The sequence below is a fragment of the Thermothelomyces heterothallicus genome (assembly GCF_042370625.1).
Source record: "Thermothelomyces heterothallicus CBS 202.75 unplaced genomic scaffold P884_scaffold_3, whole genome shotgun sequence".
Lineage (NCBI taxonomy): Eukaryota > Fungi > Ascomycota > Sordariomycetes > Sordariales > Chaetomiaceae > Thermothelomyces > Thermothelomyces heterothallicus.
The window spans coordinates 804,800-832,553 of record NW_027192564.1 but is presented as its reverse complement, the minus strand read 5'-3'; the positions used below and the strand labels follow the sequence as shown (position 1 = coordinate 832,553).

General features: G+C 62.8%; 1 protein-coding gene across 1 annotated transcript; it reads right to left on the bottom strand.

Moving 5' to 3' along the window:
• Positions 1-64: 64 nt before the first annotated feature.
• Positions 65-27,754, bottom strand: P884DRAFT_192226 (uncharacterized protein; the record flags this gene model as incomplete). Its single annotated transcript, XM_069437656.1, has 10 exons — positions 65-1,633; positions 1,922-2,755; positions 2,801-9,238; positions 9,302-16,407; positions 16,489-16,566; positions 16,647-17,033; positions 17,125-17,263; positions 17,336-18,076; positions 18,125-21,615; positions 21,682-27,754. 10 exons carry the CDS (start codon positions 27,752-27,754, stop codon positions 65-67), a joined length of 26,856 nt encoding a protein of 8,951 aa, XP_069300579.1.

Here is a 27,754-nt window from a genome sequence, read left to right as displayed (position 1 = left end):
CACTCGTGATGGTGATGGTGGTTGAACTGTCAGACAGTAAGAAACTGCAGGTGTTAAATTTCTTTCAGAGATAACCGCCGGGGCCGCCTTCCATGCTGAGGTCGCTATGGAGGCCGGCGCCGCCCTTGACGCTGCCCTTGGGGCTCTTGTCGCCGGCGAGGCTCCTGGCCTCGAGGCTGGCGCCGCCGGCGTCCGAGACGGGGGTCAGCATGCGGCCGACGCCCTTGCCGGCGGCGGCGGAGGAGGCGGGGGACCCCCTCCTGCTGGTGTAGGAGGTGGCGACGAGGACCTGGGCCGGGGTGACGACGATCTCGTCCTCTCCCTTGCCGAGGTCGTCGCCCTTGCGCAGGACGAGGGGGAAGAGGACGACGCGGACGGTGGCGTTGGCGGCCTCGAGCTCCTCGTTGGTCTGGCCGGCGGTGCCGGAGGCCTCGTTCATGAGGGCGGCGTTGAAGGAGAGGGTCTCGGTGAGCTCGCCCGTGTCGTCGTACTCGGGCTGGAGCGGGGGCAGCATCATGTACTCGGCGCGCTGGCAGCGCATCTCGATGGCCAGGCCGACGGCCTCGCGGACGACGCGGCGGAGCTGGGACTGGATCTGGTCCTCGAGGTTGGAGGGCGGGGGCAGGACCTTGGAGAGGGTGTCGAGGATGGCCTGGACGACCGCCTCGGTGTCCTGGTCCCGCTGCTTCTTGAAGGAGGGGCGGCGGGAGAGCAGGGTGAGGGTGACGGCGCGCCACTGGCGGACGGCGTGCGGGGGCCCGACGTCGACGAGCTGCTTCTCGAGGTGCTTGAGCTTCTGGCGCTGGTCGCGGTCCATGCCGAAGAGGTAGCGGGTGAAGACGAACTCCCAGATCATGGCCATGGTGACGCTCATGAAGATGTCGCGGCGGCGGACGCGGTCGGCGAGGTAGGTGTCGACGTTGGAGCCGTCGAGGACGGCGTTGTCGAGGCGGTCGATGAGCTTCTCGTCGCTGAGGTCCGAGGTGAGGCGGCAGGGGCGCATGTCGCTGAACTTGGAGAAGCGCAGGACCCACTGCTGGACGTGGGCGAAGAGCTGCTGGCAGCGGTGGTCGAAGTAGTCGATGTCGTGGGCGTCGAGGAAGTCCGGGTCGTCGACGGGGCGGGCGTGGTCGAGGATCTGCTGCTGGAGCTCGCGGATGTGGGCGGTCGAGGCGTCGAGCTGGGCGCGCAGCCGGGCGATCTCGGCGTCCTTTTCCTGGGCGGCGCGGGCGAGCTGGGCGGCCTCGGCGCGGGCCGAGTCGAGCTCGCGGGCGGTCTGGGCGTGGTCGGCCTCGGCGCGGCGGAGGTCCTCGCGGTGCTTGAGGGCGATGGCCGAGGTGGAGCTGCGCAGGCCCTCGTTTGTCTGCTTGAGGCGGTCGATGACCTCGTTGGCCTCCTTGAGCATGCGCTTGAGCGACTCGATCTCGGCGTCGCGCTCGGCCAGGGCGGTGGCGCTGCGGTGCGAGAGCGACGACTCGGCCTGGGCGCGCGCCTCGGCGAGCATGCGGTTCTCGGCTAGCAGCTGCTCGACGCGGGCCTCGAGCTCGAGCACCTGCATGCTCTGGCGGCGCCGCATGCTGTGCGGGCGGGTCGGGGAGCGCGGCGAGCCGATGCGGCCCTCGCCGTAGCCATCCTGAAGCGGGCGAGCGGGTGCCGGGTTAGCATGCTTTTTTTGTTTTTGTTCTTTTTTTTTAAAAAAATGAATGCGATCGTTAAGGTTTGAAATTGACGAATGGATCGAGGAAAGCCAATAATCCAAACGAGAGAGATTGATTGATGGGATGATTGGATTGATGGATCGATCGATTTAATCCATCATCCATCGGACGAAGCAAATGAGGGAGAAAAACCGAAAAAGAAATAAAAGAAATAAAAAAAACAAAACGAAAAAAAAAAACCAGAATTGATTAAACTAACTTACGTAGACATCGGTCATGTCCTTGGCGCGGACACGGCCCTCATTAGCGACGGGCGTCGTGCTGTACGCAGCAGCAGCTCGAGAGGCAGAGGTGGTCGAAGAAGCGGCTGCTGCTGCTGCGGTGGTGGTGGGCAGCGGCGAGGATTGAAGGCCGTGCTCGCGGGTCTGGGTCTGGGTCTTGGCGGCGGCGGCCAGGTCTCGCTGGCTCTGGCTGAGCGACACGGCGCGCAGGTCGCCGCTGGCACGCTGGTCCATTCGGCGGAGCTGCAGCGGTGGGGTGGTTCCGCCGCCGCGGCCGCCGCTGGGGCTCCTGTTGTTGCGCGAGCGGAGGGCGCTGGCAAGGCCAATGGCGCTGCCTGGACTGTCAGGCCGCAACGCAGGCTGCTCTGGGGTGCGCAGGCGGGCCACGCTGGTATTGGACGGCACCCGGCGGGCGGCGGGGTCGGCGGGCCGCGGCGATTGGCCTGTGTTGTGGTCGGTCGGGCTGCTGCGCAGGCTCGCCACCGAGGCCCGCTTTTTGCTGGCCAGCAATTTTTCTGGCTCGGGCGTGGGCGTCTGCGGCGGCGGTGAGGGCAGTGAGGGCTCGTGCATGCGCGGTGTAGGTGTATCGCGCCCGACGGCGGCGCCAAACCCGCGCTGCCCGCTCATCGTCGTCATTGTTGTTGTCGTCGTCGTCGGCCGTGTCGTCGTCGTCGTCGTCGTCGTCGTCATTGTTGACGGCGGTGTCGGCGGTGACGGTGACCCCCCGGCAATTCTTCCTCCTACTTCTTTTGTCTCTCCGTCCCAGTCCCCAACCTCTCGCTCCCCGGAATTTCTCGGCGACGCTGACCGCCCTCTCTCCCTCACTGGCGCCATCCTTCCTCCCTCCGCCGAATCCCGCACCTGCACACCGCTGTCCCGTCGAGCTTCGTGGCCACCTCCCAGCGGCTGCGAGGGGTGCCCCGACCCAGACGAGAACCCGCTGTCCCGCTGGGGCTCGGGCGCATCCGGAACCTCGAGACTGCCTTGCTCGTGTTGCCAGGTCGTCGCCCTTGCCTTCGTCCGCTCTCGTTGTTGTTGCTCCTGCTCCTGCTCCTGCCCCGTCTCCCTCTCCTTCGGCTCGCTGTCTGAGAGCTCCTCTTGCACCGGCGGCAGGCTGGTCTGCGACCGCATGAACTCGGCGAACCTCGACGGCGGCGGGAGCCGGACCGGCTCGTCCACTTTCTTGTCCTCCGCCTCCTCCTCCATCTTTCTGGTCCTGAATACCTCTTCGTCCGCAATGTCGTCCGGGAACGAGAAAGCTCGCCGCATCGTCGGCTCTGGTGATGGTGTTCGTTCCCGCCTCTGCTTCCCCTTCTCGTTCTCCTTCTCCTCCTCCTCCTCCTCCTCGTACAGCTCCCCCGCGGCTGATGGCTCTCGGAGTGACCTCGGGATCGTTTCGGAATCCATACGACCCAGCCCCGGGCCGCTGAGAGACTCGACGACCATGCTCGCTTCCTTGTCGTCTGCCCGCTCCTCCGTGCTCCTCTCAGCCTTGGGCTCTGCTGGCTCTCCGTGCCGTTCTCGTTCCACCTCCATCTCCAGGTTTTGCTCCCGCTGGTCCACTTCCATCGTAGCGTGCTCCACCTCCAAGACCTCCTCTCCCGCTTGCTTCTCCTGTTCCGTAACAACCACTCCCGTGCTGCCCTGCTCCCCTTCCTGTTTCTCCTGCTCGTCTCCAAACTTCTCCGCAGGCCGTAATGGAGCACCACCCTCGGGAAGCGGCGCGCCGCGCGGCAACCCATCGAGGCCACCCTCGTCCTCCGTCTTGTACCCGTCGTCCTCCCCCTTCTCCTCCACCTCCTCCACCACCTCCTCCCTCTTGACGTCCTCTCCCGAACCCTTGTCTTCCCCAAGACAGGCCTCCACCTCGCGAGCCGTGATGACCGGCTCCGAGATCTCCGTAGCCTCCAGCTCCTTTGTCTTGACCTTCTTCCGCTTCGTATCGTACTCGAACGGCGGTTCATGGCTCACGTGGCGGCCCTCTCGTGATGATGGTCCTGTCTCCCTGTCCGCTTGTTGCGCCGCTTCCAGTTGTGCGTCGAGCGAGAAGGGAGCCTGGACCCCGCTGAGGAGCTTCGGCGATGGTCCGTCCTCGGGGTACGGCTCCGGTGCGTTGGTGATGAGGCCCAGGCCGATCGTTGCCGGGGCAAGACTCGGTGACCGTCCGAGCGCTTTCGACACCGCAGCTTTCATCTCGACCTTCTCGACGTCTGCGGTTTGCCGTCCGCTGCTTGGCATCTTGTCGACCCGCACGTCTGCGCCCGTCTCCTCAATAGTTGCAGTAGGCCCGCCTTCAGCGACCTCTGCCTGCTTCTCTGTTTCGGTCTGAACCTGTTGTTTGCTCCCGCTCGCCTCTGGCGTAGCTTCGTCCCCAGTCGCTGCGACGGGGCTCCCGCCCTCCTCCTCCTCCTCCTCCTCCTCCCTCTCGTCCTTCCTGTTCTCCCTTCCGACAAGCCCAGAGTCATCTTCGGCGGCCTCCTTTGGTGTCGGTGCCTCGTCTCCAGCGAGAGCAACACCCGCGGTAATGGCTGTGCCAAGCGCTGCTGCCGGACCGAGATCCGCAATGGACGGTTCCTCCTGACTTTGCGGAGTCTCTGAGCCAGACGTAATGGCCGAATCCGTCTTCTTGCCCTTCTTCGTCTTCTTCTTGTCTTTCTTGGATTTCTTGCCGGTGAACTCGACCACTTCCTCCTCCTTCGCTGTCTCTGCTGCTGCAGCGCCATCGGCAGCACCAGGAGTGGACTCTTCCACCAACTCACGAGCTGTTGGTTCCTCAGTCTGGACGGGCTCGGGCATAGGAGCGGACTCGTCGTCCACTTGGACAGACCCCGACGAAGGAGGGATCTCTTTGATCTGTTGAGCTTCTTCCTGAGGAGCGGGAGCCTCCTCGACCTGGACAGCCTCGGGTGTAGGGGCCTTCTCAACCTGCACAGGCGTCTCCTCAACTTGTACAGTTTCAGGAACAGGGCCGTTCTTCACCTGCGCAGGCGTCGCCTCAACCTCCTCCACAGGCGCCTCCTCAGTTTGCACACCTTCGGGAGCAGGGCCCTTCTGAACTTGCACAGTCGTCTCCTCGGCCTGCGCAGGCGTTTCCTCGGTCTGCACGGTTTCAGGGGCACGAGCCTCGTCAACCTGCGCAGGTGCCTCTTGAGCCGGGGGGGCCGCCTCGGCGTCTTGTAGTGGTCCCGACGCAGTGGAGACATCCTCGACTGCCGACCCTGCAACATCCTCGGAACCCATCAGAGACTCGAGCGCCTTCTTGCCCTTCTTCTTCTTCTCCTTTTGCTTCTTGCCGGGCAACACGGAAGAGGCCTCGCCGGCTTCGACGTCCCCAACTTCGGTCTCCTTGAGGGGTGAAGTCTCCCCGTCCTCACGGCTCGGTCCGCCGTAGCCGGCTTCCTCGTCGTCGAGAGAGACATCCCGTGGTTCGTGAACGTCGAGGACCGGCTCGGCTTCTGCTGCCGGAACTTCGTTCTCCGGCTCTAGACCTGCTTGCTTGCCCTTCTTCTCGCCCTTCTCTGACTTCTTGGCGGACTCGGTCGAGAGGTTGTCGTCGGCCTTGCTTTCCCCCTGGATGGCTTCCTCGGTTGGAGCATCCGGAATAGATGTCTCTTGGACGGCCTCGACCCCCTCGGTGGGCGCTTCAACGATCTCGTCTTGCCGTGTGCTGAGTGCTTCGGCCTCGGGAGCAGGCTCGGAAACAAGCTGCTTGCTACCCTTGCGTTTCTTATCTTTCTTGGTCTTTTTTGCAGGCGCCGCCTCGGGTTCTACTTGTGCCTCTTGACCGGCCTCAGCGATGGGCTCGGTGACAGGCTCTGTGGCCGGTTCGGTGATGGGCTCAGTAATGGGTCCAGCAGGAGGTCCGGCAACAGATTCGACGACGCGTTCTGAGCTAGATTCCGGGGCGGCCTCTTCTACGGTTTCCGGAGCAGGCTCTGTTGGAGTAGGGACCTCAATTACGACCTCGGAAGCGGGAGCTGCGACCTCTACGACGGCATCTGTGTCAGGCTCCGTAATGACCTCGACAGCCGGCTCAGTGGTAGACTCAGGTTCCGGCGTGGGCATAGCCTCAGCCGCAGCCTCAACGGCAGGCTCGTCGGTAACTCCTCTAAGTGTCAGGGTCTCGGGCTCCGGAACAACGGGGGCAGAGGTCTCGGTTGCTGGCGCCTCCACGATTGGGGATGCCTCGGCTGCGGGTTCTGGCTCGAGCGCAGTAGCCTTGCCTTTGCCGCCCTTCTTCTTCTTGTCTTTCTTGCTCTTCTTGGCCGGGACGCTCGCGGTCTCCTCGGGCCGCGGCTGCGGCTGCGGCTCTGCTGCGCTACCGAGTTCTCTTGTTTGAGCATCCAAGCTCTCCGTAGTTGTTTCCTGAGCTGGACCATCGGCGCTGATGTTTTCTTCCACGGAGACGGATGGATTGGGAGCATCTTCCCCAGAGATGGGCTGGTCCGGGGTGCCCTTGAGTTCGGACTCGGCCATCACCTCAGGCATAGATTCGAGAACGGGAGCGGGAGCGGCCACGGCCTCCGGTTCGGGTTCGGGTTCGGGAACAGCAACCTTGTTCTTGCTCTTCTCCTTCTTGTCCTTCTTGCCCTTTTTGACAGGAGCATCCTGGGTCTCCTCCGCCTGTTGCTGTGGCACAGATGACGAGCCAGCCTCCTCTGAATGAGTACCCGCGCCCTCCGGGGTTGGCTCTTGACTGACCTCATGCGAGGTTGGTTCCTGATCAGGAGCGACGGCGGCGGGTGATGCGTCGGTCTCTGGCTTGACATGTTCCTGAACATCACCAGTCGGCCCAGCGTCGGGGACGAATTCGGAAGCGGATGCCGATACAGGCCCAGACATAGGCGCCGTGTCAGGCTCCGGCTCGGGAGAAGCGGTCTTGTTCTTGCTCTTCTTTTTCTTCTTCCCCTTCTTGACAGACACGCCCAATGCCTCCTCTGGTTGCTCCGCAGGCGTGGCGCCGAGATCTTGCGGTTGGACACCACTAGGCTCGGCGATAGCCTCTCCGGGTTGTTCTTGGGTAGCTTCCTCCTGCACGGCAGGAACAGAGACCGCAAGCTCTTGTGACTCGGTGCCCGCTTGTTCTGGCTCAACTGCGGAATCAGGAAGAGGTTCAGCAGCCGGTTCGTGTTGCGACATGGGCTCGGAGGTAGCATCAACAGCGGGCTCGGTAGCAGGCTCAGGAACAGTCTCAGCAGCAGGCTCGGCAGCAAGTTCGGGAGCAGGCTCGGTAGCAGGCTCAGGAGCGGGCTCAGGAGCGGGCTCAGGAGCGGGCTCAGGAGCGGGCTCGGCGGCAGTTTCAGTGGCAGGCTCAGGAGTATGCTCTGCAGCGAGCTCAGGAGCAGGCTCAGGGATAGGTTCGCGTTCAGCAGCCTTGTTCTTCTTGCCCTTCTTCCCCTTTTTGCCTTTCTTGATCGGTGCGTCCTGTGCTTCCTCAGGCTGCGGCTGTTGCTCCACCGCGGTATCGAGCTCCTTTGACTGAGCATCCGCAACCTCTGAACTAGACTCTTGCGCGGGTTGCTGGGCCTCGCTGGCAGGCACCTCCTCGGACTCTACGGCGACTGGGATCTTGGACTCGGCCGGCTCCGCGACGGCGGGTTCAGGGGCGGAGGTGGGCTCGGGGGCGGTCTCGGGGCTCGGAACGACATCTCGAGACGAGTCAGTGGAAGGTTGAGAAGTCGTCTCGAACTCAGACATGGACACAAGGGCCGCAGCCTTGTTCTTCTTGTCCTTCTTCCCCTTCTTCTTTGCAGGCGCTGCCAGGAGGTCCTGGGACTCCTCTTCGGGGATCTGCTCCGGCTGTCGTTGTTGCGGAACATCAGACGCCTCAGCTATGGGCTGTTGAAGCGGTTCTTGAGCACTAGGGGCGGCATCTTCGTCGGCCGCAACGGTCGGCTCCTCGACGGTCGTAGGAAGAGGAGCCTCTGCCTCGGGAATGACGGTCGACTCGGATGCGGGCTCGGGAGCGGGCTCGGGCAGGGGTTCGGCCAGCGTCTCAGGTGTTGGTTCAACCGCAAGCTCCATCTCGGGCTCAGGCTGGGTGAACTCAGAACCTTTGCCCTTCTTCTTTTTCTTGTCCTTTTTGCTCTTCTTTGTCGGCGCAGCCGGCGCATCTTCGGCGGCATCTTGTGGCATTTCCTGAGGCGCCTGTTGCTCGAGAGAGCCAGAGACACCTGGGGCCGGCTCTTCATTATGCTCTTCAACCTGAGCGCTAATAGTATCTTCCACAGAAAAGGAGGCCGGCGCGTTGGGATCAGGAGAGTCCAGTGCATCGGGAGGCGGGCTGCCGAGAGGTTCGGACTCAGGTTGAGGTTCAGGCTCCGTCGCAGCCGTCTTGTTCTTGCCCTTCTTCTTCTTCTTGTCCTTCTTGCTCTTTTTAGCGGGGCTCTCTTGCGCCTCTTCGGGCTGCGTATCCGCCTGAGCAGGTTCATTGACTTCTGCAGGCTGCATGTCGGGTTGCGCAGTTTCTGTGGCTTCTTCAGGCTGCGATTCGAGCGGAATACCACTGGGTACTTCCTGGGGTGTCTCCGGCGCGTCGGCTGGTGGAAGTTCCTCACGAGCAACAGCGGGTTCCAGAGGTTTCGCATCATCCGTTGGCTCCGGAGTGGGCTCTTCGGGGACACTGGGAGTTGCGGGCTCCAGTTCAGGCTGGGGCTCGGCAATCTTGTTCTTGCCCTTCTTCTTTTTCTTGTCTTTCTTGCTCTTTGTGGTGGGCTCCCCTTGAGCTACTTGCGGCTGTGCTTCCGACGAGACGGTTTCGTGGGCCTCCCCAGGTTGCACTTCTGGTTGTACTTCTGGTTGCACCTCTGGCTGAACCTCTAGCTGAACCTCTGGTTGCACTTCTGGCTGAACCTCCGGTTGTAACTCTTGCTGATCCTCTGGCTGAGCTTCTGGTTGCTTGTTCTCCGGGAGATCCCTGGTTGTGTCCTGATCCTGGGCTACTTGGGCCTCCTCGACAACGATGGGTTCCGGAGCGCCGGCATCGTGGTCTGCAGCCGGTGTAGTGGCCGGTTCCGTTGTCTCAGGCTCAGGAATGCTTGAGCTCAGTTGTTCGGGTGAGGGCTTTTCAGGCTCAGGCTCAGGCTCAGGCTCAGGCTCGGCATCTTTGCCTTTGCCCTTCTTTTTCTTCTTGGCCTTCTTGCTCTGCTTAGCTGAAACAGCAGAGGACTCGTTGGCAGGGGTTTCTGGCTGCGTGGCCTCGAGGGAATCAGAGACAGCCTTCTGAAACTCTGTCCCCTCGTTGATGTCAGGCACGACGGGAGCCGGATCCTCGGCAACGGTAGGCTCAGCAGCTTGGGCCTGGGCATATGTTAACATTGAAATCACTTTCGGTTAGATATCTTCGACGAGAGTTCGACTTACGGGTTCGGTATCAGCGGGCGCGGGGCCTTGCTCAATATCGCCGCTGCTGGTCTGCACCTCGTCGCTTGTCCCAACCGTCTCTTGAATGCTTGCTGGCTGCTCCACAACAGGTGCCGCTTCTTGTACCTCGGGCTCTTGTGCAGGGGTGAGAGTACCGGAGGCGGGTTCGGAGTCAGAGGCCTTGGAACCTTTCTTCTTCTTTTTCTTGGACTTCTTGCTTGGCTGGTCCGACACTTGCTCTGTCTGCGCTTCCGCTGAAGTGCTCACCGCGTCCCTAGTTGTGTCCTTAACGGGCTCCTCGTTGGCTGGTGGTTCCCTGACCGGAACTTCCGAAGCTGGGGCCTCAGGATTGTTAGAAGGTTGAGAGGGCTCTTCGCCAGCCGCGGACTCGGGGGGAGTTTCCGGCGTTGAGTAAGGTTCTTCGACAGGGACGGGAGAGGTAAGCTGCTCAATTGTTGGCTCGTCCAAAGGCTGCGACGGTTCGGGAGCTGGCTTCGCGTCCTCGCCAGTTGAGGTGGGTGGCTCCTCCGCGACAGCGACCACCTCCTCGGTGGCTGGCGGTGCAGGATCAGAAACAGCCTCCGGCTCGGGTTCAAGAGAGGCCTTCTTTCCCTTCTTCTTCTTTTTCTTGGCTGGGATATCAGACACCACTTCAGGCTGTGAGCTCTGCAACGATTCAGGAGTTGGCGCTTCTTCGGCAGGGACAGTAGGAGAAGTCTCAACTGTTGGCTCATCGACGGGCGGCTGCGGGCTCTTAAGAGGTGATTCCTGTGCAGGGACTGGCTCCTCGACTGTGATGGGAGAGGGCTCTGGAGCAGAGGAAGGCGCAGGAGGAGAAACCGTCTCAGGCTCGGCAGCAGCTTTCTTGCCCTTCTTCCCCTTCTTTTTCTTGGTCTGGGACTCAGAGCTTTGCTCATGCTGCACGTCCTGGCTTACTTCGGGAGTCGGAGCAACCTCTTCAACGGTCACTGGGGCAGGCTGTTCGGATGACGTCTCTTCGATGGGCGCAGGCCCCGGAACAGGTTCTTGAATCGTCGGCTTCTCTGGAACGACTGGTTCTTCGAGAGGGGGGGCGACGGGTTCCGAGGCGGCCTCAGATTCAACGGTCTTGGTGGGAAGGTCGAGGCCTCCTCCATCTTGCTGGTCCCGAGAAGTCTCGGAGGGAAAGTTAGGCTCATCCGTTGCCGTGGATGTGGGTTGCTCGGCAGCCTCGGAAGCTGCGATGGTCTCGCCGGCGTCGGGTGACGGAACCGCCTCGGTGGCCTCCGGAGGAAGGAGTTCGGCAGTCTCTGCAGGCTTCTCTGCCGGAGTCTCAACCTCGAGCTTTGCTGGCGTCGGCTCCTCCGGAACTGGAGCCGACTCTTCAACGACGGCGGGTGTGCTTGCTCCAGAAGTCTCGGGTTCAGCAGTCTTGGATCCCCTGCCCTTCTTCTTCTTCTTGGACTTCTTAGAAGGTACATCCGGGGTCTGTTCGGGCTCCGGTTGGGCTGCCAACCTAGGCTCGGCTGGCTTGACCTCCTCAAGCACTGCGTGTGCTGGTTCTTCAACCACAGGAGGGGCTGGTTCCTCGGCAGCGACCGGCTCAGTCGATGGTTCGGCTGGACCCTCGGTTTCTGGTTCCTGGGAGGTCGTCGATGTATGGGTAGGGGTGGACTCTTCCGCAAAGGTTGGGGCCTGAGAAGCGGAAGATTCCGGTTCAGGGATCTTTGTGCCCTTGCCCTTCTTTTTCTTGTCTTTCTTGGATTTCTTGGTCGGCGCGGGCGTTTCCTGGTCGACTGGCGCCTCTTGCTGAGCAGGTTCGGGCTTGGGCTCCTCGGGAGTAGAGGTTGGTTCCGGTACTGCTTCGGGTTGCTCCTGGATTGCCGCGCTCGATGCGTCGGTGTCGACAGCGGGCACTCCCTCCAGTGCAGGAGTCGACATGTCCGTAGTAACAGGTTCCTCAACATCGGGCTTGACTCCTTCGGCTACGGGAGTAGGCTGTTCGGCAGTGGCAGGCTCTTCGACAACGGGGGGAAGATGCTCAGCAGGAACTGGCTCGTCGGGAGGAGCGGGCTTATTGGAAGGAAGGGAATCACGCAGAGCAGGCCGCAGCTTCACAGGAGGAGCAGGCTCGGCTGCTGGTCCAGGCTCGAAGATAGACATGAGCGCCGCAATCTTGGCTTTCGTTTTCTTGTTTTTTTCCCCGACGACGACCGGTTCGTCTTCGGCCTTGGCCTCTGGCTGCGTGGTCTCGCTCACTGGCACCACTTCCTCAGGAGCGGCGGCAGGGGCGCTAGGTCCTTCCGCAGGGGCGGTCTTCTCTTCCGTAGGAACGACACGCTCCCTGGATGAAGGTGCAGGCGCAGCATCTTCCGCGACATTGACGGTCTCCTCGGACGATGGCGGGTTGATCTCAGCAGCCGGCTCGGATTTAGGCTCATTCACAGGCTCAGCCTCGGGTTCGGGAGCCTTGCCCTTTCCCTTCTTGCCCTTCTTCTTGGACTTCTTGGTTTGTGGCTCTGTGCCCTCTGCGAGCTGGGACTCCTGCTGCTGCGACGCGTCTGTGATTGGCGAAGCCTCTTCAGCGGACATGGGCACCGTCACTTCAGGTTCCTGGGCGGCGGAAGACGGCTCTTCCACGATAGGATGGGGGTCTTCCACAAGCGGAGCAGACGTTTCGAGCACGGCGGCAGATTCTCCAGCCACTGTAGTTGATTCTTCGGCAGTAGGGACGGGTTCCTCGACAGCCGGGGCAGCCTCCTCGACAGACCACTGTTCCTCTGAAGGAGCGGCGGAGGTGGAATCAGCCTGGGGCTCGGGTTCGGGTGTCTGCGAGCCTTTGCCCTTCTTCTTTTTCTTGTCCTTCTTGCTCTTCTTCGTCGGCAGAGCAGAAGTCTCCTCGGGCGCTTGTTCGGGAACGGAGGCTGGTCTCTCAGTGACCGGATCACTCGGCGGCTCAGGGGCCGGTTCGCTTGGAACTTCAGGGGGAGGCTCGCCGGGCACCTCAGGGACGGGAGAGCTAGGCACATCAGGAACAGGGGCGCTTGGTACGTTCGGGACCTCGGGTTCACCGGCGGCTGACTGGGTAATGGCAGCCGTTGCTTCTTCAGCAATGGGCGCAGACTCCTCGACGGTAGCGGGCTGCCCCTCGAGTGGCGCAGGAGAAGCGGCAGGTTCAGGCTCAGGCTGGGGTTCGAGGACCTGAGATCCCTTGCCCTTCTTCTTCTTTTTAGACTTCTTACTGGCTGGCGCCTCCTGGGGTTCCTCGGGTCGCGTTTCCTGCCGCACGGGCTCGGGTTCGGCCGGAGTGGCCTCGACAACAGGCGCGGCCTCGGTTTCCGAAGGAACGGCCGGCTGATCTCCCTGGCCAGATTCTTCGGTAACCGGGGTATGTTCCTCCACGACGACGGCTGCTTCTTCAATAGCAGGGGCCGGTTCATCGGTAGCAGGGGCCGGTTCATCGGTAGCAGGAGCTGGTTCATCCGTAGCAGGGGCCGGTTCATCGGTAGCAGGGGCCGGTTCATCCGTAGCAGGAGCAGCTTCCTCGGCGGCAGCCCTGGGCTCTTCGACAGTGGCAGTGGCCGAGTCCTCGGTAGCGGGAGCAGGTTCCCCAGCGGCAACGCTGGGCTCTTCGACAACAGCGGGCGTCTCTTGCGCTGGCGTCGTGTCAGCCGGCGAGGCAGGTTCGGATTCGGCAGCAGCCTTTGCGCCCTTGCCCTTTTTCTTCTTCTTGCTTTTCTTGCCTTTGGCCGGGGTATCCTGCGCCTCCTCAGCTACAGCCACTTCTTCTTGTACTGACTCGGGCTGCAGCTGGCTCTCTTGAGGCTGAGGCGGGATCTCTTCCGGAACTTGAGCAGGAATCTCCTCTGCATTGACGGTCTCGGAGGCTTGCGTGGGCTCAGGCGCCTGCTGAGGCTCCTCGGCAGAAGTGGTCTCAGGTGCAGCAGTAGGGGCAGGTTGTTCTTCCACAGGTGTAGGCTCAGCAGAAGTAGGCTCAGCAGGAGTCGTCGTCTCTTCTGCAGGCGGAGTTGCCGTGCCAGAAGGCAGCTCATTGTCTAGAGACTTGGAGCCCTTGCCCTTCTTCTTCTTCTTGCTCTTCTTCCCCTTGGCAGGAACCTCCGAAACGGTTTCGGTAGGTGCCTCCTTCGGTGCCGCCTCGGATTCCGGTTGGCTCTGCTCGGGAGACTGCTGGGCTTCTTCCACTGGTTGTGCGGGCGCTTCGACGACGGCAGCCACATCGGGCTGTTGAGTAGGCTCGTGCACAACGGCCTCTGGCCCCGTGGACTCCTGAACCACGTCAGATGCTGCCGTAGGCTCCTCCTGCACGGACTCTGGCGCAGCAGGCTCATGCTCCGCGTTCTCTTGACTAGGATCAGCGACTGTTGGCTTGGGCTCTGTGACAGCGGCAGGTTCTTCTACAGCCGGTGTGGCGGTACCAGAGGCAGACCCAGATTCCACGTTTTTGGATCCCTTGCCCTTCTTCTTTTTCTTTCCCTTCTTGGTCGGCGCCTGCTCAGCGACTGCTTCTTCGACCGGAGCAACCACTGGTTGTTGTGCATCATCCTGCTGAGCTGGCTCAGCGGCAGGCGGAGAAGTCTCCTGGGCGGCCTCAGCGGGGTCCTCTGCGGTAGGTTCGGGGGCTTCTTGAGCTGGCTCAACGGCGGAGGTCTCCTCAGCGGCCTCGACAGCATGCTCCTCGGTGGGTTCGAAGGGTTCTTGAGCTGGCTCAGCGGTAGGCTCGGGTGTCTCCTGAACAGCTTCGACAATAGGTTCCAAGGCAGGTTCGGAAGCTTCCTGAGCTGGCTCAGCGGCAGGCTCGGGTGTCTCCTGAGCGGCCTCGGCAGGAGGCTCGGGGGTAGGTTCGGAAGCTTCTTGAGCTGTCTGGGCTGCATCCTCGGGTGTCTCTTTTGCGGGGGGCTCAAGTTCTGCTGAGGGAGGAGAAGCCGGCTCTTTGGCGGGTGCTTCCGGAGCCTCTGGGGCAGGCTGCGGCTCTGGCTCCGGATGGGGCGCGCCCTTCTTTTTCTTCTTGCTCTTCTTCGACTTCTTGCTCTGTGCGGGCGAAGCCTCTTCGGCCGGAGCGTCGAGGGTTTCGGTTGGCACGTCCATGGGTTGTGTTTCCCGTGCTGTCTCAACAACAGGCTCGGAGACCTCTTGCGCAAGCTCCTGAACCTCAGCTTGCGGGGGTGAGGTGGGCTCTGAGGAGCTCGGTGCTGGCTCCTCCATAGTAGGTAGCGACTCCTCGGCTGCCGGCGTTGGCCCCTCGGCGGCCGGTGCTGGCTCCTCCGCCGCAGCTGTTGCCTCGCCCGCGACCGGCGTCGGCTCCTCTGCAACGGACACTGGACCCTCGGAAGTGGGCTGGGAATCCTGCTGCACAGCTGCTCCCTTCTTCTTTTTCTTGTCCTTCTTAGACTTTTTGCGGGAAAGAGGTGCCTCCTCGGGCTCGGCTGCGGGCTGGACAGGAGCCTGTGCCTGCGCATCGGCGTCAGACGGCTTGGCGGTCTCCTCCTCTGGTTGAGTAGTCGCTTCTTGCTCCGGTTGGGGAACGGCTGCACGCTCCTCGGCGGCGTGGGGTTCCTCGGTAGGAACAGGTTCGTTGGTGGGCAGCGGCTCTTCAAGCTGTGCTGGCTCCTGAGCGACTTGGGGCTCTTCTGTCGGCGCAGATTCCTCGACGGGAGCGGGAACAGACTCCTCAGCCGGGACGGGCTCTTCAGGAACAGGAGCAGTCTCCTCGGGGACAGGGAGCTCGGCTGACGGCTGGGCTTCGGCCTCGATCTGTTCCTCGGCTGCCTTCTTCGCCTTCTTCTTGTCCTTCTTGGACTTGTTCGTGGGCGGAGGAGCTTCAACGGCGGGTTCATCGGCCACCTGCTCGGCCGCCTGCTCAGCTTGTTCGGCGGGTTGTTCCGCACTTATAGGCGAAGGTTCCTGGGTGCTCGTCTCCGCAGGGGCGTCCTCGGCTGGCGAAGGTTCAGCCTTGGCAGCAGCAGCCTCCTCAGCTTGGATGGCAGGCTCAGTCTCAGGCTCAGGCTTAGACTCTTGCGTCTGAGACGCCTTCTTCTTCTTCTTGCCCTTCTTGGACTTCTTGCCAACAGCGACTTCGGGCTCGGCTTGCACCTCGGGTTCCTGCGGTGGCTGCGAGGTCTCAGCTCCCGGTGCCGGCTCCGGCTCCTCTGTGAGGGCTGCGGGAACGGTGTCATTGTCAGCGGGCGGCTTCTCTGGTTGTTCGGCAGCCTCCTCCTGTGCGGCTGCTGTCTCGGACTCGGCCGCCACGGCTGAATCTGATGGTGGTGGGACATCGTCTGTTGAACCGTCTTCCCGAGGCACCACCTCCTTCTCGACCGGAGTCTCCTCAGGAGGAACCACATCTGGCGGCACCTCTTCGGTCCCCTCAACCGGAGGAACCTGTGCCTCGTCGACGACGCCCTCGCCCTCGGGCGGCGCAGGTTGGGCCTCGTCAATGGCCTTCTCTTCGCCTTCAGTAAGCGGCTCGGCGAACTCCTCGGCGCCCGACGCCTCACTGCTCGGCCAGGGTTCGTCCCAGACGGAGCTCTTTCGCTTCTTCTTGGCGGTCTTGTCCTTCTTCTCCCTCTTGCCAGCGGCCTTCTTGAGCGAATATGCACGGGGCTCCCCGCTCTCATCATCGGCCAGTGCGCCGGCAGTGGTTTCGGAGCCGCCAAGGGAGGAAATGGTGCGCGAGGACTCCGAGACGACCGACCGGCGGCGCTGGACGGACCTGTTGTCATCGTTGGACACAAGCGAGCGGCCGTCGCTCTCGGCACACTCGGACGGCGGCTCGGTCACCTCTTCGACAGTGCTGAGCTGTGTGCCGAAGACGCGTTCGAACTCGCGGCTCTCGAAGGAGGGGATCTCGGGTGGCTGGGCCACGGGTAGTTCCGGAGATCCCATGGGCCATGGTTCTGAGTTAGCCTTGGGCTTCTTCCTCTTCCTCTTGGTCTTGTTGAGGAGGCTGTAAGGGGACCGATCCTCTTCGCGAGCCATATCCTGGGATGCGGAGTCGGGTTGAGGCTCTGGGTCCGAGGAAGAGGAGGGCTGTTCATGCACGGTATGACCTGTCTGAGCTTCATCCGATGTCTCAATTGGAGATGGTGCTGCGATGTTTACCCCGGAAGCTGTGATCTCATGTGAGTTGTGAGTTCATAGTGTGTGGCCCTAAGGGCAGGGGAAGAGAGAAGAAGGCGGGGGGGACTCACCCTCGCTTGATTGGGCCGCAGTGTCCTGTTGCACGGATGATTGGGTCTCATCGACAGCGGACCGGGACGTAGATAGTTCTTGAAGCCAGTTAGCATACAGTCCCCAACGTTGAGGATATCGTGAGTGAAAACAAAAAAAATTATCGTCCTCTGCTTACCGTCTTTCTTGTTGTCCTGTAATTGAGACGCAATGGGCTCAAGGTCAGGCTCCCGGTCGACGAGTGGCTCGTGTTGCTGCTGCTCGGCGGCTAGAGCGGCTGTAATTGGTGCGGGCTCGGCGCTCGCTGCACCACTTGGCAGTGGTTCAGTGGTGCTCTCGGTAGCCTCCGGTGGGGCGGCAGCTTCAGGGGCGGCAGCTTCAGGGGCGCGTTCCGCATTGTCACCTTGCTCACCGGGAATCGGGTCGGTCTGCTGCTGCATAGCTGCCGGCCCGGTCTCCGGATCCGACAGGCTGTCGCGTTTTTTCTTACTCTTCTTGGATTTCTTGGGAGAAGCCGGATGGTTGGTTTCGGCACCGGCCGCGGCTGATTCCTCGCTTGGAAGTTCTTTATTACAACAAACAGCAGAGTCAGCGCAAACAACCCCGCCTACCTAATACCTTAATCTCAACTGCCGGACGGCCGTGTACAGACTTACTCTCTCCCGAAACCTCAGTATCAGCCCGGGTCTCATCTGATGATGCCGCCTGCTGAGCATCCTCGCTAACGACATTACTGAGCGCCTCATTTTCCGTTGACGGATCGGGGGAGCGAGAGCCGAGCGGCTCGGTAGGTTCCTGCAGCGACTCCGTGTCAACACAGGCATCAGGCACGTCGCGCCTGTTAGGCAAGGGAACAGTGACACCAACATGAGCGCTGGGAATCTGGGTCTCTGGTTGCGCGGGCCGCTCATCAACAGAGTCGCCGCTTTGCGAGGAAACCGTGGAAAGCTCGGAGATGGAGTCCTTCGAGTCCTTGGTCTTTTCGTTGCTGCTACTGCTCCTGTTGTTGTTGTTGTTGCTGTTGTTGTTGATGTCACTCTTACTGTCGTCCTCACCTCTTGGCTTGGCAGAGCCCAGATGCTCCTCGAGAGGCTCTGCGAAGCTAACGCTCTGCCGCTTTTTCTTCCTTTCCTTCTTGCCCTGCCCGGTTGTAGACGGGTCACTCGCGTCCTGGATTGGCGATGGAGCATCCTCCTGTATTGTGTTGTCGCCGAGACTAGTCGGTTGCTTGGCAATATTGAATGACACAGCCTTCTCCTTTTCTGAATCCTTTGGAGCGTCTACTTCGGGTTCAGCTGCCGCTGCCGTTGACTCAACGGCCGCCTCTGCAGGCTGAGTCGTCGTCTCCGGTGCCTGAAGCTCCGGCTCCCCTGGGGTATCTGCAGGGGTGGTTGGTGACGCGGCCTCTGGTGATGGCACCTGCGCCGGGCTCTCTCGAGTCTCTGTTTCTTCTGGAGACTGCGATCCGCGCTTCTTCTTCTTTTTCGACTTCTTGCTGCCGGTGGTGCTTGGTTCCACGACTTCCTCGGGCGGAAGACTGCCAGAATCTCCCTGTGAAGCAGAAGCAGACGCATTCTCGACTGGCGGCGAGTCCACAACAGGAGCCGGCTCCGGCTGAGGTGACTCCCCAGTAGAGGCCGGTTCCGATGTAGGGACCCGCGCCGGCTCCTCTACGGGTGCAAGTGTGCCCTGGTGGTCTGCGGCGGCTTCGGCGGGTACCTCAGATCCGTCTTGGCCAGCCTGCTTCTTTTTCTTGCTCTTGGACTTTTTGCCCTTCTTGCCAGAAGCCTCGGCGGATGTATCGTCATTAGCGACTTGGTGGGCAGTCAGGGCAGTCACCGAACTGGGCTCGGTGGATGCCGGAGGCTCTGGAGTGGTTTGTTGCCCAGGAACGGCATCTTGTTGGCCAGCCTCGTGGACAGCTAGTGGCTCTGGTGCTGGTGGGGTGGCCGCCTTCTGTGTCGACTCCTGGGGGGGTGTTGTTGTTTTTGTTTCACCCTTGGGCGTGTCCTTGGGCGCGTCCTTGCTGCGCTGCTGCTGCTGCTGCTTCTTACCCTTCTTTCCCATGGCCTCGGTTGGTTGGTTACCGGCGTCAGTGGCGACGGCAGCGTCGTCGACGGTTGGATGCTGGGTTTCGTCTGACGTCGCAAAGGCCTGGGACTGGCCTGGCGACCGAGGTGCGCTTTTGTCTGATTGCTCACCTTCAGGCCCCCCGCGTCGCCGGTCGGCGCTGTCCACCACAACAGCCTCGAGGCGTGCTGCATCCCAGGGCGTCACCCCGTCGACAGGCCCGGGTGTGGAGATCTCAGGGGATGGGCCATGCTCGTTGGGTATCCAAACAGCGGTGTCTGGCACGCAGCTTGCCGTGTCGGCCCCTGATTTGTCGCTGTCAGGGGGCTCATGCACGCCCGTTGCATGCCCCACATCGGGAATCTGGCTGCTGGACTCGCCTAAACTTGGCGGCTGAAGTGGAGGCTTGGGCATCTCCATCGACTCCACGGCCGTGTCGTATTGTTGTTTTTGGTCATTCTCCTGCGTGGGCAACCCAGTATCACGAGGCAACTCGGCCTTCAGCTGGCCCTGGACTTCCCGCCTCTCGGCCTCTCGAGTCTGCGCCTGGGCGGAATTGCGCTTTCCTCTGCCGAAGAGAGAGCCAACGCCGCCAGCGATGGAGGGGAGCATCGAGAATGAGGGGCCCCAGAGGCTCTTCTTCGGCTTGGCTGGTTCAGCCGGTGCGGCGTGAGCCTCCTGCAGGCTCCGATCGCGCTGCCCCTGCTCCTTGGCCTCGGCATCTGCGGCTGCAGATGAAGCGGGCCGTGAACCGGGGCCCTCCTCGGCCGCTGGCTCCGCCGGAGTTGTTTCCACAGCGTCACCACTGCGAGGTAAGTCTCCTTCTGATCCCGACAGCTCGCGTGGCCCCACGTGCTGAGGTGGTGATGCGGGTGATGCGCCTCGGGCAACCTCGTGCAGAGTTGCACCCGGGTGAGATTCCCGGACTGGGTCTGGGATGCGATCCGCGCTGCCGGGTCCTTCCAAGTGGGCATCTGGCCCGTTGTCTCTCTTCTTTTTCTTGCCTTTCTTGCCAAGCGCGGGGGTTGCCTCCCGAGTATCCGACCTGTAGGTGAAACCAGCTGGATCCGAGACCGACTTCTCGGAGGTCGGGTGCTGCTTTTGGTCGCCCGCAGTCATGCCGGGCTCAACTGTGGATCGGAAAGCCACGGGCTTGGACAGAGACTCACCGGCATGGCTCGGTTGTTGAGTTTCTCCCGCAGGCTCGGTCCATGAGACCTCCTTTCTGCTGCCCAATTTCTTGCCCCTTTTGCGCGCGCCGGAAAACGGCTCGTATTCAGACGGCCCTGTCGCTTTGGCCGCTTCGACAGCAGAGATTGATGATCTCTGGCCTGGGCCCTCTTGACTACGCACATCGGATGCCTCTCCCGGGGCCCGCTTGTCTTGTACCCCGATCGTGGGCTCGGGGTCTGGCAAGGACCTTGTCTTTCCCTTCCTCGAAGGAGATGAGGAGCCCACAGCAGTCCAGTCATCCTCCTGCACATGAGATTTCTGGCCTCTCTTGCTCAGGAGATAGGCGAGAGTACCGGGCCGCGGCGGCGAGTCTTCGAGTTTCCCGGTGTCATGCTGCGCGTCGTAGAACGTTGAGCCAGACAAGTAAGTAGGCGCTTCCGATGCCGCAACGGTGGAAGCATCTTCATTGAACGAGGAGACGCTTTCCGCCTTGTCGTAACCGGGAGTCTGTAGCCTGTCGTAGTCGAGACCTTGCGGGCCGGGAGTCGAATCGTCGTGGCGCATGTGTGCCACGACCAGACCGCTCGCCGTGGCCGCAGCCACTGCAGCAGCGGCAGGGCCCAGCAGGTTGGATCTGCTCTTCTCGGAGGGGTCCCAATCTTCCTGTTTGTCATTACTGCCCGTGGGAAGAGGACTTGGTATCCGCTTGTGGAACCCCTTGTCCTTGAGTTCTTCGTAGGTCAAAGGAGGCTGGTAGACTTGGCTGGAGGGAAGTTCCTGTGAAGGCATTACGGCAAAATCACGTGCTTGAATTGTAGATTCCTGGCTAAATCCGGGTCTAAAGACCTCAACGATAGGTGCTCTGTCCGTTTGAGTAGTAGCCGGGGCTGTTGAGGCCTCCTCCTCCAAAGCAGCTTGCGAAGCTGGCGGTTGTTCGGGAGTGCCAGGACGGGATTCCGGCAGCGGAGGCAGGTCCTCCAAGCTTGGTTCGGCCTTTCGCTCATCAGAAGTGGCCACGGGTGCAAGCTGAGAAGTGACATTTTCAACGGCAGGCACGTCTCGTTGAGCAGGGGACTCGGGGCGGCTTTCGGGTAGTGGAGGGAGCTCATCCAAATCTGTCGCAATGCCACGGTTTTGCGTCGAAACAGGCTCTTCAATGGCAGACTGGAGGTCGACAACTTCCCGTGAACCAGTTTCTTCCTCAATTTGTGAGCTGGGTCGACTCTCTGGAAGAGGAGGCAGCCCTTCCAGGTCCATAACGAGGCCTTGCTCTTGTGTAGATGCAGCGTTCTCGATGGGAGATTCAGCAGGGGCAAGCAGGTACAAAGGCTCAACGGTGTCATTGGGTGCTAGCTCTACCTCGATAGGTGAACTGGGACGGCTTTCCGGGTGCGGTGGCAGGTTCTTGAGGTCGTGCCCAAAGCCAGGTCCTTGGGCAGCAGGCAGCTCCTCTACATGCTCAGGGGTTGTTGCCGGACGCATCAGAGGCTCGACAACCGGAGGCGGCGCTTCCTGGACAGGAGAGAGCGGGCGGCACTCGGGAAGCGGCGGCAGGGACTCCAATCCATCGTCTGCTGGTACTTGGGTGGGAGTGCGAAAGGCTTTTGATGAAACAGGGGAGGCAGTTTGGCTCTCAGGTAGGGGGGGCAATTCGTCTAGCTCCCAACTGACTGCGTGTGTTGCCGCCGAAGTGAGTTCTGCCGTGCGACTCTCACCCAGCTCAACGGCGCCGGCAAGCTCGGAACCCGTAAGGGCGGCGAGTGCCGGTTGAAGAGGAGAACTGGGACCGCTCTCTGAGAGGGGCGGCAGCTGGTTATTGTCGGACTCCACAGCCGTCACGACCTCTGTGGTCGCAGGACCAAACGGCGGCAGGTTCGGAGACACGGGGCTGCTTTCGCGGGGGGCTGGCATGTCTGTTAGCGTATTTCTTCACGGAAAGCCTACCTAACTCGAATGAAGGTGAGACCTACCCATAACCGGAGATGCGGAGCGGCTCTCGGGAAGGGCCGGCAGCTTCTCCAGGTCTTCATTGGCCGGCAGCCGCGCAGATGTCGGGGGCAAGGGTGCCGGGGGAGGCGCGGCCGGCAAGCTCTCAGGAAGAGGGAGCAGATGTTCCAGTTCCCCGTCATCATCCACGGGCGGGGCAGGGGCCGGAGGCAAACTCTGAACACGAGGCGATGCCGGTGAGCTATCGGGAAGGGCGGGTAAGCTCTCCAAGCTCTCAAAGACGGGCGCAGCAACCGGAGCCTGGGCGGTGACATCCGGGGATGGTGGGGACCAAGTTGGCGAATCGGCCGGGCTATCTGGCAGCGGAGGCAACGTCTCCAGCTCCTTCACAAGTTGTTGCTGTTGTTGCTGCTGCTGCGTGGGGTGTACATTCTCGCCCTCGACCGACAACTCCCTTGGAGCGTCAAACTTATGCGGAGGCGGAACGGCCTCCCTGGGCGTCGTGTCCCCCGAACCCAGCAGCTCCCCAAACCCGGACTCGCCGGCACCGACATCGAGGCTCTTTCCGGTCGTGTCGATGCGCAACGCCTGCAATAGCTCCGCGGACGCCCCCATACTGGCGGCGACCCTGAGCCCGACACCAAGGTAATCCAGATCATCCTCACGCTCCGCGAACTCGGGCCCCGGGCTCTCCCTCGAAGACGGCTCGCTAGGCGGCAGCTCGGGATACTCCTCGGACTGGGCGGGACCGGCGGCGCCATGAGCAGCGGAGCCCGCTGCGGTCTTCTCCAGCAGGTAGAGAGGCTTGAAATCTCGCGTGCTATCCCACGAAGTCGGCCGGTTGACGCGGCTCCTGCGGGGAGAGGCGCTACCCGGAGTATTGGGGTTGCCAGGTGCGACGGGGGAATGCATGGGTGAGAAGCGGAAGAAGATGGGGGAAGAAGGGACCGAGCCGCGGCCGATGCGGAACTGGACAGGGACGGCGGTGCGGCTGGGGGTTTGGGGCGTTTCAATGGCGCTGCGACGGCGGGCGTGGGTGTGGGCGACGGTGGCCCGACGAGGCCGGGTCTGCTGGAGATGCGGCGGCGGCGGCGACTCCTCGTCGCTGTCGGGGAGGGGAGGGAAGGAATGCTCTTCTTCATTTAGGTTGTTGAGAAACTTGGGTGAACCAGGCTCGCTGGGAGGCAAGGGGAGCAGATCCCCGTACTGGGGGTCGATGGCGGGCTTGATTTCGCGCTGGACGATTTTCGGGTCGACGGTCTGCGAGCTGTAGCTGATGCTACGCGCGCGGCGAAACGGCTGCACCTCCTCCTCCTCAACGGAGTCCTGGGTGGCATTTGGGCGGGAAAGCTGAGCAGCGGCGGCGACTGCTACGGCTCCCGCATAGCCGGCACCTGCGCCAAAGGTGCCGGCATTACCTAAAAAAGAATCCCCCTCGCCATGGCCGTTGTGCTTGGTCGGCTGTTCGCGGTGCTCGCCGGTCCCGTTGGTAGGGAGCGACACGACGGATTTGGTGTCGTGGTGGCCGCCGCTGCCCTTGGTCTTGCCGGTCGGGTCGGAGACGACCGAGCTCACCTCACGGTCGATCCACTGAAAAGAATCGCCGGGTGGATCCGGTGGCTCATCTTGCTCCGGTATTTCGTGGGCGTCCTTGGTGCTCTTGCGGCGGCTTTTCCTCTTTTTCCCGCTGCCCGAGCTCGCCACCGACACCTCGGAGGACGGGCCCGAGTACGTCGTCGAATCGAAGGAGCCGGGATGGTCACCCTCTGGCTTCTTCGACTCTGTGAGACAACTCGTTGACCACTCGTCGTCGGCATCAGCCACAGATGCCTCCGCACTCGGCTCGACAACCTCGGTCGCGGGCGCCATGTCGTCGTCCTCGCCCCCGGGCTTCTCGCTCTGTTCAGCGGCAGAAGAACCCTCAACAGGAGCCACGCGTTCGAGGAGGGGCGCGTCAGCCCCCCCAGCGGTACCGTCCTGGTGCGAGGACTCCATGCCGAGATCTGTCACCGTCTCGCAGGACGGAGGCACGTACCGGGGCTCGTCCGACCCAGGAGGGGAGTCTCGCCTGCGGTAAATGGGATCCTGAATCACGATGTCAGGGTTGAACCCCGAGCTCTGTAGGCCGGCAGCGAGCGTGGCGGTAAATTCAATGTCCTCTTCGAAGGGGCCCGGCATCTGGGACGAAGAGTGAGGGCTAGAGGGTTTCGGGCCGACCTGAGGGGGCTCGTCGTCAAATTCGTAGGGGACCCGTGACCAGCGAGGAGGGGTGGACGGTTCCTGCGACACACTGGGGGCTGCTGGCTCAGGCTGCGTGTCCGGCAAGGCTTCGTCGGGTACTACCTGTGCCGGCTCCGGGACCGCTGCCGGGGCTGCTGATTCCGGCACCGCTTCGGCCGACGGATGCGCCTCTGGAGCAGCGGTCTCCTCGGGCTTTCGCTCGGACACGGGCTCCGCATCCCGCGGCTTATCTTTATCCGCTTCTGCGGCATCGCTGCCCTTGTCCTCGACGGCCTTTTCCGCATCACCCGGCTTCTTCCCCTTCGACTTGACAGCGGCAGCCGCGACGGCGGCAGCAATCAGGCTCCCCCAAGCGCTCTTCTTCCTGCCAGCGAACTTGAATCTGATCGCGGGGCGCTCCTGAGATGAATCGCGGCTGTCGGTCTCCACGGCTCGCCCGGTGGCGTAGTCCTCGGGGACTTCCACCACCTGGCCATGGCGGTCGATGATGACGTGGGGCTTGCGCTCCTCCGTCCTCTTCTCGTCCTCGGACGGGGCGTCGTCGGCGGCGGCTTGGGCAGCCGCCTGCCTAGCCTTCATCTTCTCCAGCGATGGCGAGGTCCTAGGGGTGGGGAGAACAAGGTTGAGCATCGGCCGCTCGCGCTCGCAGGACGGGTCCCGGGATTTGAAAACGGGCATCATCACGGGCCCGAGCCCAGACACATCGGCAGGCGGGGCTAGGAACCTGTGCAGGTCGTGCGGCGTGATGATGTTGTCGATGCGTACGTCAGCGTTTGGGCCGTCATACTTGCTCTTTGGCGGAGAACGCTTCATCTCGGGAGGAGTGACGATGCGGCCGATGGGATCCTCGACGAGGTCCTCGGTGTCTTCGTACTTATCGACGACGGAACTGGTCGGCGAGGGCGTGCGAGAGCGCATCTCCTCCTCGGCCGTTCTCCGGGCAATCCTGCTCTCGCGGTAGAGTCGGTTGGCCTCCTCCTGCACGGGGTCTCTGACAGGTTCTCGATCCCTGGGCCGCGGGGGTTCACGGGAGCGGGACCGAGCGCGCTCTACCGCGCCGTCGTCGTCCGGAATCGCGGAGTGGCGGGTCTCGCTGGCGCTGGCCTGGGCCTCCCTCTGCTCCCGTTCAAACGAACAGCGCCGGCTCAGTCGCTCCTCAGGCTCGTCGTCCTTCGTCGCCTCCTCGCGCGCCCACTCGGGCTCGCGTTCGACGGTGTAGATGACGGGAGTGAGGGACCTCTGGGGGGGGCTGTATGCAGGAGTTGGGAAGGCGTCGTCCGCCACCTGGTATTGGAATGGGTCAACCCCCCCATCGTTCCGGCTGGTCGAAGGACCAGGTTCAGCACGATCAGTCGCCGGGGGCGGCTCCCTGCCCGCGTCCAGCTCGGCGAGCCGCTTCTTCTCGAGCTCGATCTGCCGCTGAATCTCCTCGAGCATGCGGCGGGTCTTCTCGCGCTCCGCACGTCTCTGTTCGCGGCTAGGCTTGGCCGCCTCAGGCTCCAGCCCTCCCGGCTTTCTCTCCTCGGGACCCGGGGGGGATGGCACCACCTCTTTGCTAGACGCATGGCTGCGGCCACGTTCGTCGTCGTCGACCCCAGCAACGACGTCTTTGCCCTTCAAGCGACCGCGCTCCTCGCGCTCGCGGCTACGCTCCTCCTGGTAGTCGGCGGACTCGAGCTTGCCCTTCTCCTCGTGGTCGCGCTTCTTCTCAGCGCTCCTGGCCATCCGCTCATGCTCCGATCGGGCGGCGCGCTGCTCATCCCGGCTCCGGCGCTCCTCCTTGTAGCGGATCTCGCGGACTTCGCGCACACGGCGCTCATACACGTCGGCAAGCTCGGGATTATCGCGAAGTCGGCGCGCGTCCAACTCCTCCTGTCGACGACGCCCCTCCAGCTCCTCCTGGCGGCGGCGCTCTTCGGCCTCGAGGCGCTCGCGGGCTTCGCGGTGGCGCTGCGCTTCGCGCTCATAGCGCTGGCGTTCTTCGCGTAAGCTGGCTTCCTTGGCGCGGAGTTCGTCCAGCTCGCGCTGACCGATGGCATTCGAGGCGGCGGAGGCAGCGGACGATGGGGGGACGACGGGGGCCGTATCAGCAACACTCCTCCAGTCAGGAGCCGGGCGGGCATGTCGATCGTCATAGCCGCGACTCTCATCCCGTCTGTCAAAGTCGCGCTCGTCCCGTCTCTTGTCCCTCCTGTCCTCAACAACGCCGGCCAGGGCCGCTCCGGCAGCGGCACCGACGACAGCAGGCAGCGCGCCGGAAACGACAGTCTCCACGGCGCTCCTCCAATCCGGGTCACGCGCCCTCTTCGACCGGCGCTCGCGGGGACTGCCCTGCTGGGCCTGCTGCTCCCGCTCCATCGCGGCTCGGCGATCCTCCAGCACGCGGGGTGACACGGGCACCCTCGGCTTGGGCGCCTGGATCGGGACAGGGTCGGAGCGGTTGGAGTACAGGGCGCCATCGTCATCTCGTTCCCCGGTTTTGTCCCGGCGAGTCGGCGTGGAGGGCGCCGCGGGACCGGCCAGGGGGACGGACACGCCCGAGGAGCTGGGGGCCGCTTCGAAGCGAGCAGCGTCGGTGGTCGGGACGGGGTACACATTCCGCATCGGCCCGGCCTCGATGGATGCACTCTCTGACTGAGGGATCGGCTCATACCGGGGCGCTCGGGGGTCCGTCTGGCTGTGCGAAGGAGGCGGGTAATCCCCAGGACGGAAACCACACGGAGTGTCGACGTAGCCGCGAAGGGAGTTGACGGGGCCGAACATGGCTGGGTCGACGGCGGAGCTCTTGCGGTGGGGGGGGCGGATGGACTCGGGAGGCGGCTCGGAGATGATGACTGGCGCCTTGGTCGGCCGGCTTTGCGACAAGTCGTCGATAGGCAGGCTGGGGTCCGAGAACTTGGGCGTGGGCCCATAGGCCAGGCTGGAATCGGCATCGCTCGAGGATTCCGAGTCGGAGTCGGAATCGGAAGCGGACTCCCACTCCGTATCGGATTCCTCGTGACGAGCGTGCGGCTTGGAGGAGCTAAGGCCCCTGGAAGCATGGCCGTGGGAACCCTGTCGGTGGAACTCGGACAGCGCCGCCGCCGCGGCTACCAAGCGGGACGGGCGCTTCTTGCCGGCGCGTTCGAGATCCTGGAGGTTCTGAGCGCGCGCCAGGTCCGAGAGCCTGCGGCCTAAGGCGAGAATCTCCTCGTCTGTCTGGGCCCTGTGCAGCGCCGGCCGGCCATCGGGTCCAAACAACGGGTCCTGCTCCGGGGGGTGGTGGGGGTGGTGGGGGGGGTGGTGGGGTGGTGATGCTGCGGGCTGCGAAGGGTATGGGCCATGCTGGGTTTGCTGCGAGTGGTGGGGGGGATGGGAATGCGAATGCTGGGAGGGCTGGGGGTATTGCTGAGGATGGTAAGGGGGCTGGTGTTGGTGCTGATGCTGGTGCTGATGTTGGTGTTGGTGTTGGTGTTGGAGGCGCTGCTGGTACTCGGCCAGTTGCCTCTCGAAGGAGGATCTGGAGATGTAGCCTGTGCCATAGGCCAAGTCGCTGTCAACCGAGGACGACGATGTGTTCTTCCTGCGGAAGGAGCGGCGCTTCTTAACCTTCTTCACCGACGAGGAGGCAAAGAAGGAGCGGATGCCGAAGCGGCTCTTTCGCGAGATGTTCATCAACGAGGATGAGGTCGACGAGGTCGACGAGGTCGACGACGAGCTCGAATCGGCACGGACGCGCTGGTGCGAACGCGAAGACACCGGGGCGCGTTCGGCAAGGGCGGCGGCGGCAGCGGCGGCGAGCTGTTCCCTCGACCGCCGACGCTCGGCGCGCCGCCTGCGGGTGGTTTCCGGACTGCGGCGACGGTGCTCCCGCAT